Raw genomic sequence first — 13,651 nt, 5'->3', positions numbered from 1 at the left:
GGAATGCTTCTGGAAAGGTGGGTAGAGGCCAACACGTTGGGGAGTGATGAACTGCAGAAAGCTCAGCTGTGAGGACAAACGCTTACTCGGCAATGGAAGATGCCCTTGCTTTCTCTTCGAAGACCCAGCACCACAGCAGAGAACCAGTCTCCTGCGGGGGCTGCTTTGGAAACAGGAGCAGGTCAGCCAGGCAGACTGATGGTGGGAGGTTGAGCCCCCTTAGAAAGTGACGTTATGCAACGGCTCCAGAATCAAAGTCCTGTTGAAAGAGAAGTTCAAGGGAATGTTGGCTTAAGGCATCTCTTTAGAAACTGCTGGGAAGGACAGAAAGGAAACAGGATCACAAGCAGCTCAAGAAGTGACAGAGAAAGCTGTTTTCTACCACAGTCCTCTAGAGGCAGAGTGGAGCTTTCATCATCCAAAGAAACCCCTATAGCTGTGGCTGTCACCATCCAGGTGGGAGATGAGAGCTGCTGGCACACTTTATCCCTTCGATTAGAGATAGAGTGGGGAGGAAAGCCATCGGGTGGCACGTGCCCACTTGGAGATCACCTGATCGTGCTCAGTGCCTCCTGTCCGCACTGCTGGGGGCTCTCCACAGGCTGCATTCCAGGTCCAGAGGGGCTTCTGCCCGCCTGGACCCCTTGGCCTCCTTCTCACTCCCTCCCAGGAGAATCCTAAAGCCCCCAAAGTTCCCAAGACGTTGGCCACCCTGATTGTCACCTCAATTCCTTTGCCACTCGAGCACAGAGTTCAGCTGAGGGGTTATATGCCTGTATTCTTTTTCCTTTTATTAAATATCCACGTTCGGGGACTTAATTATCTAGATCAGCAGACTTTGACATAGCAAACCTAGGGATGAATTTTTAGACCTTTTTCCCACTGGATTCCAGATAAAAGGAGAGGGAGCCATTGTATTTTTCTAGGGAAAACCTACATTTGTGGCAACCTGGGGGAATATTTTAGCACTGTAGCCCCGGAGGCTACCACAGTGCTAGGCCCAGAGAAACAGTCAGTGAAGACTTGGATGAATGAATGAATGGTAGTGGAGGGGAGGCTGAGAGTGGGAATTCCATCTTGGGCACCCCCTGTCCCACTCTAGGAACCCTCTGCTATTTCCCCCACCTGTCTCTCAAAGGCTACCTGAATCCCTTCAGAACCTTTATTCCCAGTTAGGGATAGATGACCGAAAACACGTCAAAGCTGAGGGGCTTAAAGATTAAAACATATTTCAAGAAAAAGGGATATAACAGCGCTTTTTCTGTCAGCCAGAAATTGTAATTAAATATTTATTAGGATAAGGATCTGTTGACTGTCTGCACCGCATCCACCACTGTCACTACTACCACCATCACCAACACTCCACCACCAGCACCACTATCACTATCACCACCAGATGACTGGCCACCAGATGCAGGGACCTTCCACAGACTTCTCACCAGTTCCCAGAACCCTGGGGACCCTCATCCCTGGAGTAATCCCTTATATCCCATCATTCACCTTGGTTTTGCTGCCCTGATGGAAGCCCAGCTGATCACAGCAGAAGCCAGTCTGCAGAGAGAGAGAGAATAAAGTTGGCACACAAACCAGTGCAAAGGTCGGAGCAGGTGGAAGCTTCTGGCAGCCTCACGTCACAGCTCTCGCAACCTGGGCCTTCTTGAAACCCAGTATCTCCCGCTGACTCAGATGCTGTGAGCTGAGACATTTCCTACGTTTCTCCTGAATTATGCAGTGGAGGAAACAGAGGCTTTGGGAGGTGCAGGAATTTGCCAGGGCTGAGGTAACTAGCTAGTAGCTGAGACAATTATTCAAACCAGGTCTGTTTGACTCAAAACCCACAGCATGTCCCTGCCACGCTGCCGTCTCACGAGTCCCCGTCCAGTGTCTGACTCAAGTCCTTGGCCTCACTCAGGTTTCCCAACACCCCAAGCGTCTGTGCCCTGACCACACACCTAGTCTGTTCCAGGAGCTGGGGGTGCAGCTGCGGTCAGTGCCAGGTTCTGTACTCAAGGAGCTGGTATCCAAACGCTCGAAGGCCAGCCATGCAGAAGTAAGCAGGCAGATGAAAGAAGACCATTTCAGAAGTGCTGAACGCTACGAATAAAATAAGCCAGGGGGATGCGCTTCAGACTCAGGGAGACGCGGCGGAGACCACAGCACAGAGAGAACGGCAAGGTCAGAAACTGCCCCCCGCCCGCCCCGCCAGAGTGAGAACGTGGGAGAAAACAGTCTTCGTGGCAAAGAAGAGCTCCAGGGAACGTGCTGGGCGATCAGAGCGGTCTTCCAGGTCTTGATTTATTGCTTCTTCTCCCTGTCCTGCACCCAGCCTCTTGTCCCCCTGCCCACTCCCACCCCCCGTGGCCAGGACTCCACTCCCCTTCGCCCGTGGCTACTGAAGCCCTGACTCAAATGACCGTGGACTCAAAGCTCCACCCCCTGCCTGTCTCCAGCCACCCGTTGCCACCACCTCAGAAGCCCCTGGGCCCTGCACTTCCCATGGGCCCCCTAAGTGCCTACACTGGCCTAGATCAAGTCCCTGGGATCAGATACACTGGTCCAGAGAACATCTGGGCCCACCTGCAGCCCTCCTCCCGAATGCCAACATGGACCCAAATCGCATCCCACCCCAAGGTCAGCGACCATGCCCAAATCGGACTTCAGAGCCATCTCCGAAGACCCCCCAGGGCCCCGCCCTGTCCCAGCTCTGCCCAGTCTCCCTCACCCCACCACCTGGCACTGAATTCAGAGCATTGCTCCCCACCTCCGCCAGCTGTACCTGAGAGGTGAGTCATAGCCGCCAAGGGCTGGCTGAGAGCACCTGCCTCCTGGTTCTGGCATCCAGCCCTGCCCACACATCTGTGGCACAAGCCTCCTGCCCAGCCCAGCGCACCCAAGGCCGCCAGAGTGTGCCAGATGGGAGACAGCTGCAACTGGGAGGTGGGGTGGGTGTGGCGAGATGTGGACATATCTGTGGAGATGCTCTGCCTTCTGTGACTCCATCTCCATAACCAGTGTCACCATAAAATAATAATTTAAATGATATATAATAATGATAGTGATTAAGCAATAATTCCCACAGAGTGCCTCCATGTGTCAGACACAGCTCAAGGCCTTTGCATGGATTATCTCAACAGAGGGGAGGTAGATAGGATTATGCCCATTTTACAGGTGAACAAGTTGAGGCACAGAGACATGGTAAGATTTGTGGAGGCACAAGGAATCTGACCTTTTCCAGACCCACACCTCTTCTCAGGCTGTGAACCCCCAGGAAACAACCAGGATGACTTGGCTGGTCATTTGAGGAGGGAAATCGTTTCTGGCCTTGGAAGCGACACAGGAGCTGACTGGTCAGGTTTTTCTGGTGTTTAGAAACGTGCCCGGAGACTGTTGGTGGTTGTGTGATGTGTAGGTTTTAATCCTAACACCACACAGATTTAGAGCTAGGCACGCAGTATTTTTTTTTATTTATTTCTGAAGGGAAGGGTATGAAAGCTACTGGTCTGGCCCTGAGGGACCCCTGCAAAATTCCAAAGTCATGGAACAGTTTATACAGAGGCAGTGATGGTTTATACCGCCCCTATTACAGGCACTAGTTCAATGAATCCTCCCAGTGGATTTCTCAAGCGTTCCTGCCCAATTTTATGGGTGAGGAAATCAAGATCATGAGACATGAAGTATCTTGAGGAAGTTGTGCAGTTGGACAGTGGCAGATATGGAGCCCAGACCCAGATTTTCTGACCCCAGATCAAATCCTCCAACCCCTGCCCTTCTTTACCCCCGTTCTCTGATCTCTCCCAACTCAGAGGTCTTTCTCCCCTGCTTCAGATTCCCAGGGCTCTGCTGTTTCTTTCCTTGCCCCCATTAATGGTATCAGATAGCAGTCATTTACATCTTAGTATGAGTAAATCTCAATCAATATATTCTTTCCCCAAAAGCAATTGTCCTTCATTTTATTCTGGATTGTAGAGCCAGTCCTCTGTAAAAGGACAATCTGGTATCAGCAAACAGGCGATGCCAGCTGAGAGCATACCCTTGCAAGTAAAGGGCATCTTCTTACCAGCCCATGCATGGTTTTCACCAGACTGCTTTCTTTCATCTTGGAAGGAGTGCTGGAAACATGGATGAATGAAAGGAACCTTCCTTCCCATTTTCCTGATATGCCTGGTGCCTCCTTCCATCCGCAGGGTAAGCCTGTGATGACAGCTTCCAGAGCTCTGTCATTCCTCATTTCTGCACTTGTGGCTTGTGGCTGGTCCTGGACCCCGTGTGGGATTGTGTGGAGCATTGCTGGAAAATGATATATAGCCTTTGGGGGTTTCCACATCACTTCTTCACCCACGTAGCTCGGCTTCCCCAGACGTTGGCCCTTTCCTTGGTCTCAGGTAGACAGCCATTCTGTTTTCCTCAATTTCTAAAAACTCAGAAATGAGTATTTCCCATCCTTGACTGCACTGTAGCACATAAAACACCCAGTAGTTACTCAAAGACGGACTTCTTTTCCTGTGCTAACTAAATTACCTACAGACCTCAGCCTTCCTTAAAACTCTGTTCTCACTGCCTGATCCATTATTATAGCATTTTCTATTTGATGGGGAAGAACTGCCCTGCTCCTGGGCCTCCAGCAGCATTAAGTCCCCAACACACTCTGTCTAGATGCCAGAGGATGAAAATGATGAGCAGTACGTGACTTGGAAGACCAGAATCAGCTGTTCCTCATGTCCGTTACTACTACGACTATTATTATTAATTACTGCTATTATTACTAATTATTATTAAATTGCCACCTTCACATTGCCTGTTGCATTTGATAGCATTGCTAACATCTTGGTGGAGTGGGCAAAGCAGGTACTTCTGTGATCCCATTGGACAGATGGAAACAGTGAGGCAGAGAGAAGTGAGGCGACCTGGGCCAGGTGGCCCGGCTAATGCGTGATTGACCGGGATTAAAATGCAGGTCTCCCTGGCTTTAGGACCTGTGCTGCACCTCGGGACCACAATGCCTCCCTGATAGTGGGGCTGAGAGTGGATGAGGGAAGCCAGATGCTGCTGGGTTTTGTTTGGAGGACTTGACTTCATTCAGTGTGCACCTGTGATGAGCGCATGCACCAGTGAGTCCACCCCACCCAAGTCTCTGCCTGTCCTTGACTTGAGGTGGCCACAGTGTGCTGCGGCTTGAAGCAGGATCTCGGTTCCCTGACTGGGAATCAAACCAGGCCGCGGCGGTACAAGCGCTGAATCCTAACCACTGGACCACTGAGCCACTTCTAGTGGCTAGAAGCAGGGCCTTGGCTCTTGTCTTCTTCAGAGAAAGAATTTCAGCAAAGAGACGGAAACTTGTAAAGCAGATAGAGCATTTATTAGAAGCAAAGTAGGTGCAGAAAGACACACGGGTGTGTTCAGAGAGTGTCGGCCACTTTGGGATGGTTTAAACATTTATACGGGGGCAGTTTTCCAGGTTCTCTCTGGCCAAACGTCTTGCTTTGTCTGGCTCCGTGTCCATATTTGGTCTGACTCAGGGCCCTTCCAGATGTGCATGACATCTTTTAGCCAAGAAGGACTCCAGTGCGAGGGTCTCTGGGATGTCAGCAGGACATATTATGGGCTAGTGACCTCTCCCTTCTCTGACCCCCGAGGAACCTTTCTGCAAGGTGTAGTTTGGGAGGTCTCCTTGACCTCAAGAATGAGGAATATGTAGCCTCCTTATCTTTTTACTCAAGCAGGGCTCAGCTAGTCTCTGCTCCTGCCATTATATTGATCTTGAAGTGTCTGTCCTCAGGGGACAAATTGCAGCTACTCAGCCTGGGGCCCATCTACCTCCTGCCTCATCCTGTCTGCCCACTTCCCTTCTCCTAGCCTGCTCAGCCCTGCCTTTCTCTTCTCTCTGTCCCCGAGCCCAGCATGATGGGAGAGTTTGACAAATATGCTGCAGACTGTCCCCAAGAGCTCAGCACTTAATAGCAATGACCTTATGTGGAGCTGTGGAGAGAGTCCCAGTTTTTCCTCAATTTCTCCTAAACTTTTTCCGCTAATAGCTTCTACATTTAATTTTTTTCTTTCTTTTATATCAAGATATTCTTAGGAGGATGTACATCCACTTACTAACAATATGATATTCGACAGATTGTTCACTATCCCGAACCTCAATTTTCTAATCTGTATAGTGGGAGTTATAGCAGCCCTTCCCTCATAGAAAAAATTAAATTTGTGTGTGTGTGTGTGTGTGTGTGTGTGTGTGTGTGTGTGCATGTGCACACACTGCTGGAATCAAATTGGCGGGTGTAGTATTGTGATATAATAAGAAATATGTGTTTGGTTTTTTTCCTCAATTTCCAGCATTGAGCTCCGAAAACCCTTGGAATTTCCTGTGATGAGATCCATAAAATGATGCCTTTTGTTATGTTAATGAGATGACTTTTGGAAAGCCCTTAGGTAACCCAAGGATGAGGGGCTGGTTGCCAGGAGAACCAACTGTGTGATTGGAGGACTGGGATTTTCCGTCCCATCCTTCTGTCCTCTGGGGAGAGGAGAGAGGCTGGAGGGTGAATCGGCTGCCAAAGGCCAATGATTTAATCAATCACGAATATGTAATGAAGTCTCCATGAAAACACAAAAGGACAGGTTTCAAAGAGCTTCTGAGTTGGTGAACACAGGGAGATTTGGGGAGAGTGGGGCTTGGAGAGGGCATGGAAGTTCCATGACCTTTCCCCCTACTTTTCCCTATGCATCTTTTCCATCTGGCTGTTCCTGAGTTATCTCCTTTTACAATAAACCAGTAATCTACTGAGTAAATGGGTTTCCTGAGTTCTGTGAGCCACTCTAGCAAATTAATCAAACCCAAAGAGGGTGTCTTGGGAAACTCAGAAGCACAGGTAACAACCTGGACTTGTGACCGGCATCTGAAGTTGGGGGAGGGGGGCGCTGAACCCGTAAACTGTGGAATCTGATGTGATCTCTGGGTAGATAGTGACAGAATGGAGTTGAATTGTGGGACACTCAGTTGGTGTCCAGAGAATTGCTTGGGGGGAGGTAAACTACCCATCCCCCCATTAGAATTGGGATCTGGACACTTTTAGTGGGCTTATCCTAAAGGGTAATAAAACCTTAAATTAGGGGCTTTTGGGGGGCAGGGTAGGGGGGGAGGGGCTGCAATTTACAATGTTCCTCCCATGAAGATTTTTCTGAAACGTTCTGTTCCTATATCTTCTGTTCTGTTGCACTAGACTCTGGTCCTGGCTAGACTTAGGTCTGTGTTATTTAAGGTGGAATTGATTGACAGTATTGTTACCAAACCAGGCTTGTATGCCTGATGCACAGCAAGCCATACACTGAGATGCCGAGGTCTGCAGCAGAGAAAGTTTATTGACAAGGCAGCTAAGTGAGGAAACAGAAGAACAAACATCCACACCACCAAAGGCCAGAGACTTGAGATATTCATAGGATAAATAAGCAGGGTGGTCTTAGATGTGGGGAAAGCGGGTTGGCAGGAGGGAGAAAGTGAGGCAATCAGTGTCCTTCGCAGGCATATCTGGGTCACCTGCTTCTTCATGGGATACATGTTAAAAAACGGAAGGGCTTAGCATAATATGAGGGCGGAGTTTTCAGCCCTCCAACATCAAAAGGTCATCCATCAGACACCTGTGCTGGCCCAGTCTGGAAGTTGGTGGTCTCAACCAGTCTTGGCCAGCTTGAACTGGGCAGGGGCTGACTCCAGGTTTCTGGAAAACAACTAAAGCCCCCCGTTACTTTAGTGACCCAAACCTCAGAGGTGTTATCTATAGCGGTGGTTAAGAAGTCTTGTGATGTTACCTTGGCTACATGAAGCTTGAAGGGTATGCAATTAAAGGGAAAAAAAAGAAAGCGGCTTAATCAGTAAAGGCGGGTTACAGGCAGAGGGGTTTTTTAACAAACTGTTCCCTTGTCTGCTGTTTTGTAATGGCACAAAACACTCAGTCCTGCACACTCAAGGATTTCTGTTAAGGCACCAGCTTCTGTGCCTGTGAGGCATGGTTTCAGGATGACTAGCAAGAGATTGGCCCCCTCAGGTAACCATAGACCCAGTGCATCCCCCTGGCCCCGACTGAACACGTGGATAAACGGAGAGCCAGGACAAGGGATGGCTTCCCCAGTCACCCAGTACGTTATGGGTCACCTATGTCTGGAACCCAGAACACAGGCCCAAGCTCGTGCGTCCAGACCTCCCAGACTGCCTGCTTCCAACCTGCACCTTCAAAGTGGGGCAGGAGCCAACATCCATGTCATGTGACTGGTACCCTACAGCAGTGCTAGGGCACCGACACCCCTGTTCTTCTGCCCCGGGTGGGGAATCTGGGATGGATGGTTCTACTCCCCTTTTTCTCTGAGGTTTACTGGGTGTCAGACACTCGGTCCTAGCAAGCCAGGCCCCAGTGGTGCCATCTGCCAAGCCCCCATGGGTGTGCCTAGCACAGTGCTAGGTGCTATTTGGGAAGGGGAAGGAAAAGCAGGCCTGAGCTGTTCTGAGGGCTGAGATAGGGAACCAGATTTGTCGCTCTCTTGGCGTGAACGCTTGCAGGACCCTCTGGCCAGGTTGATCCAGAGGAAGGGGTAGGAGTGGCAGAGGCAGGCTCGGCAGGTCCTGGGCGGAGGCCTAGCCAATCTGTAGATTAAGCCTGAGGGCCAGGAGGCTGGAAGCAGCAAGACCGGGGGAAGGCCACAAAAGATTGACCAAGGGGGCTTCCCTGGTGGCGCAGTGGTTGAGAATCCGCCTGCCGATGCAGGGGACACGGGTTCGTGCCCCGGTCCGGGAAGATCCCACATGCCGTGGAGCGGCTGGGCCCGTGAGCCTTGGCCGCTGAGCCTGCGCGTCCGGAGCCTGTGCTCCGCAACGGGGCTTCCCTGGTGGCGCAGTGGTTGAGAATCCGCCTGCCGATGCAGGGGACACGGGTTCGTGCCCCGGTCCGGGAAGATCCCACATGCCGTGGAGCGGCTGGGCCCGTGAGCCTTGGCCGCTGAGCCTGCGCGTCCGGAGCCTGTGCTCCGCAACGGGAGAGGCCACAACAGCGAGAGGCCCACGTACCGCAAAAAAAAAAAAAAAAGTAAGTAAATAAAAGACTGACCAAGGAAAAGGAGGGGCTGTGGAGGTTCACCCAGGAGTGTGTGTGTGTGTGTGTGTGTGTGTGTGTGTGTGTCTGTCTGTCTGTCTGTCTGTCTGTCTTAGGGGAGAGAACCAAGGGCCAAGGTGACCACTCAAATAGGCATCCTGCATCCTTCCCCATGCCTTGCTGTAGGGGCTAGACCACCATTCTGGACAGGGGCTTCAGGGATCAGTGCTGGCTGCCAAAATACTATGGCTGTTGACTTCATTTATGGCCTTCCAGAGACGTCCCTAGAACAAGGGATTTGGAACCAGAAGATCTGATTTTTGAGTCCTGGGTCTGTTCATTATCTGGCTATAAGAACCTCAGTTTGTGAAATGAGTCTAACAGCATCTAACTGACAAAGTTGACATGAAAAAATACGCAATACCTATCAGTAAATGTATCTGCTAATAAGGTTGATGAAATAAAATTTATCTTTTAAGGCAGGACAAGAAAAATTAAACATAAAATTCTTTTCATGTGTTTGTTTGTGCCTCCTCCCTCCTTCCTCAACGTGCAGTGTGCATCTGCATTACACATTCGCCAGAGCTCCTCAAAGATGGGAGCGCCCTGCCCCCCTCAGTAAAGATCAGGTTTTTTTCTTTCTTCTGATGCTATCAATGTAACTTCTTAAAGGAATAGCTTTCTCAGCTCTGTAGGGGATCCCGGTGACTCGCTGCTTGCTTTGTACACGTGCATACCCAGACTATGGATCCTTGGTGACCTTTATGTAAAATAATCGTGTATTATTTTGATGTATGATCCTTTGTCTTGAAAATGTATATGACTGCGCCCTCGACTTCTAACAGGTGGAACAGTTCTCAGAGCTTTCTGAGAATCTGCTTCCTGAGTGATAATCCTCAGTTTGGTGTGAATAGCATTTCCTTTTTTTCTCCTTAACTTGAAAGTTAATTGAATTTTTGTCAACAGTATGTATGAAAGTGTCTGGTTCTGCAGAGATAAGGGTAAAGAAGAAAGTAAGACAAAGAGAATGAGATGAAGAAAAGCAAAGCCAGACCCCATTCACAATGCTTCAATGCATATTTCCCCACATCCCTTACCTGCCCATTAAGGAGCATATATGGTTATTACTGATGCATAAGAAGTCTCCATTGTGAAGACCATTAGGTCTCTACCATGCACACATGTTCCTGTTTGTGATTGGTCCTTATTTTGTGTATGCTGTGCAGAGTTTTAAAACATTATATTACTTTATATCCATCTTTCCTTTCATGGTTTCTGGTTTTTGTATGCATAGTGCTTAGGAAGTTCACTCTAACAGATTTTCCTTTAATTTAATTTTTAAATGATGTGCTCATTTCCCAATATTTGTAGAATTGATCACCTTGTCTCCACTGTTTCAAAATGCCATCTTGGATGCAACGAGTTTTGCTATTTACAGAATACATCCTAAATTTCTTATGACTTGTGTTTATACCTCTCTTCTTCTTTTCTTTTTTTTTTTCTTACCTGCCTAGATTTTTTTTTTTAGGAAAGACTTTCAACATTTTGTACTGAAACCTCTTTGGGGTGACCTAAAGTCTTGTTGGAAATTGCTTTAAAAATAAATGTTCAGGGCTTCCCTGGTGGCGCAGTGGTTGAGAGTCCGCCTGCCGATGCAGGGGACGCGGGTTCATGCCCCGGTCCAGGAAGATCCCACGTGCTCCGGGAAGATCCCACGTGCCGCGGAGCGGCTGGGCCCATGAGCCATGGCCACTGAGCCTGCGCGTCCAGAGCCTGTGCTCCGCAACAGGAGAGGCCACAACAGTGAGAGGCCTGCATACCGCAAAAAAAAAGAAAAAAAACCCTAGAAAGAGGCTGCAGAGTCACTCAGTTGGCAGGCTTCCTGGGTTCTGATTAGTCCGATGCCTGCAAGCCCCCGGTGCTGCTGAGAATGTGCTGATAACATGAACTTCAACAGGAAGGTGTGAAAGTAACAGGCTCCCCCAGCTGAAGACAGCGAGGGCGGCCGGGTAGCTGGGAACGGGAGTCAGGAGGTCCGGGTTCCAGTTCCTTGATGGTCAGTGGTCTCTGGGTGGCCTTCAGCAGGTCCCTTTCCCTCTCTGGCCTCAGTTTCCCCATTTGTAAATGGAAGTGGCTGGACCAGTAATGGCTGCACACTGGACCTTCTCGGGGACCAGGCTGTTGACAGGATAATGAGGCAAGTCACAGGAGCACCACAGGAAAGCATCAGTGGCCAGGGCCACAATAGTGAGAGGCCCGCTTACCGCAAAAAAAAAAAATGTGTTGAATGAATGGATGAGTGGAAAGGTAAGTTTGAGAGTCACCGGGCCCACTGTTGGTATTTAAATCCACGACACAGAATGAGAACCCTCAGGAGGAAGAAAAGATATACAAGAGAGGAGGAGCAGTGGGGAACCTGGGAGCACGATGGTGATGAGAGACAGGCAAGGAGGCGGAGCCGCAGAGGACGAGAGGAGTGGCCGGTGAAGGACAGGGAGAGCAGAGGGCACGGACTTGGGTGGGAGCGCTTCGAAATGGAACAAAGCATTGACTGTCTAGTGCCTCTCTCGGAGATTTGGCTGCTGGCTCTAGCAAGGCAAGGTCAGCGGCAACTCTGGAGAAATGGGTTGAGGCAATAATGGGAGAACGTGGAGATGGTAGAGACAGCTTCTGCCCTGAAAGAAAGAAAAGACATGGGCTGGAAGCTGGAGGCGTGACTAGGGGCCAAGGGAGATGTTTTTGCTTTTGATTTGAGGATGGGGGTAGTTAGAGCCTGCAATCTGCCCTGGAGGGTGATCCAGTAGATGTCATTTATGGACGGTGCAGGAGAAAAAGGAAACGAAGGCAGGAATGAGGTCCTTGCAGAGGCAAGAAGAAATGGGGTCCACGACCAGGTGGACAGGAATCCAGGGTCCACAGGTGCCTCAGGGCATCTGACCCCAGGCCCAGGGCAGGGAGGCCAACCCAAGTCCCACCCACGGAGGACGTGAAGCTGCTCCTTCAAGGCCAAGGGGAGAACACTGACGCTGCTGAGAACTTTCCATGCATTCGCTTTAGCCCTCTTCTGGTCCTGTGGGTGCTACCATCATCATTTTCATACAAGTGGCTTAGAGAGGTGAAATCATTTGCTCCGAGTCACAGAGCTCATGGAAGGCAGAGTGGATTTGAACTCAGTTCTGCCTGGCTTCCGGTCTCAGGACTCTGCTGCTTCTAGCACCAGATTGCTGGGGTCACGATTAGCTCAGGGCTTGGGCATGGCTGAGGCTACAGTGGGGAGACCCTCAATGGCTGCGCTGAAGGCGTCCTGAGAAATGGGGGCTCGAGGACATTTCTGTGGATGAGGGCACAGGCAGTTTTGATAGGAATTAGGAACACAGTTCAGAGAGCATGAATGTTTTAAAACCCCATCCCAGGCTTAAGGAGCCTCTCCTCGTTCTGTGGATAGAGAGGAGTTCTGAGACCTCAGGGGCTGGGAGGACAAATGCCTCATCATCACCTCTCCTGAAACTGCCTGGAAAAGCGGCAGGGTCCTTCTGCTCATCTGTGTCACTTTCTGCTCCCCAGGGTCACAGACGTGTTTGTGCCCCGGTTGTTCATCACCGAAAACCTCGGCCTGAAGGAGACTCTTTCCTACCCGGGTGTCACCAGAATCTTTGAGGACCACGGTGATCTCACCAGAATCTCCCGTCATCGAAGCCTGAGAGTGGGTGAGGTAAGCCTGCCTGGCCGAGTTTGCTGCCCCCTCCAGCACAGGGAGCCTTCATACAGCCCCAGGCCAGAGCCACTGTCACAGCAGCTGTACGATCCAAGAGTTCACCCACCAGTCAGGCAGGGCTCGAATCCAGCTCCACCTCTAACCAGCCGTATGACCCTGAGCAAGTCACATAACCTCCCAAGCCTCGTGTTTCTAGTCTTTCAAATCTGAACCATCGATCTCCTGGTCCTACTTTGGAAGTTGATTCAATGCAGCAAACAATGGATGGAGGCTTGGAACATTCATCAGGCCTAGAACTGACCCGGGCTTGTGAGGATTAAGTCGTGAACATGTTCTATGTAACGTAGAGAAAGCAAGCAAAGGACTCCGTGGTCTCCAGCAAGGCTGAGCACCTGCCTATTGGCGGCAGTCAGAGAGGACCACTCGGAGTAGGGTGCCCAGATTTAGCAGATAGAACACAGGACACCAGTGAAACTCAAATTTCAGATAAGTGATGAATGATTTTTTTTTGTATAAGTTTATCCTGAATATTGCATGGGATATACTTGTGCTAAAAATTTCATCGTTTATCTGAAATTCAAATTTAACTGGACATCCTGTATTTTATCTGGCAACCCTACTTTTAGGCTTAAAGGGCACTGAGAAGCGGGAAGATTTCAGCAAGCAGAGAAGGGTGCAGGCAAGATCTTCCTGTAGGGGAAGCAGCATGGCCTAAGGATAGGAAGTGGGAAGGCGTGGAGCCCAAGTGGGTGGGGATTGGCTGGGGCTAAATTCAAGCCAATCTGGGAAGGATCTGAGTTGCCAAGATGAGCTGAGTGAGGTGGCTCACTCAGCTGTATTTTCTAGCCTGCAACAG

General features: G+C 50.0%; 1 protein-coding gene across 1 annotated transcript in view; it reads right to left on the bottom strand.

Moving 5' to 3' along the window:
• SERPINA4 (serpin family A member 4) overlaps nt 1-12,771 on the bottom strand; it is a 44,458-nt gene extending 31,687 nt beyond the window's left edge. Inside the window, 1 exon segment of the mRNA XM_007447337.1 lies at nt 12,681-12,771. Coding sequence (XP_007447399.1) covers nt 12,681-12,771 — 91 coding nt within the window.
• Nucleotides 12,772-13,651: the final 880 nt, after the last annotated feature.

Source organism: Lipotes vexillifer, unplaced genomic scaffold, assembly GCF_000442215.2.
Source record: "Lipotes vexillifer unplaced genomic scaffold, Lipotes_vexillifer_v1.1 scaffold1017, whole genome shotgun sequence".
In the NCBI taxonomy this organism is placed as follows: Eukaryota; Metazoa; Chordata; class Mammalia; order Artiodactyla; family Lipotidae; genus Lipotes; species Lipotes vexillifer.
This window is presented reverse-complemented; position numbering and strand designations above follow the sequence as displayed.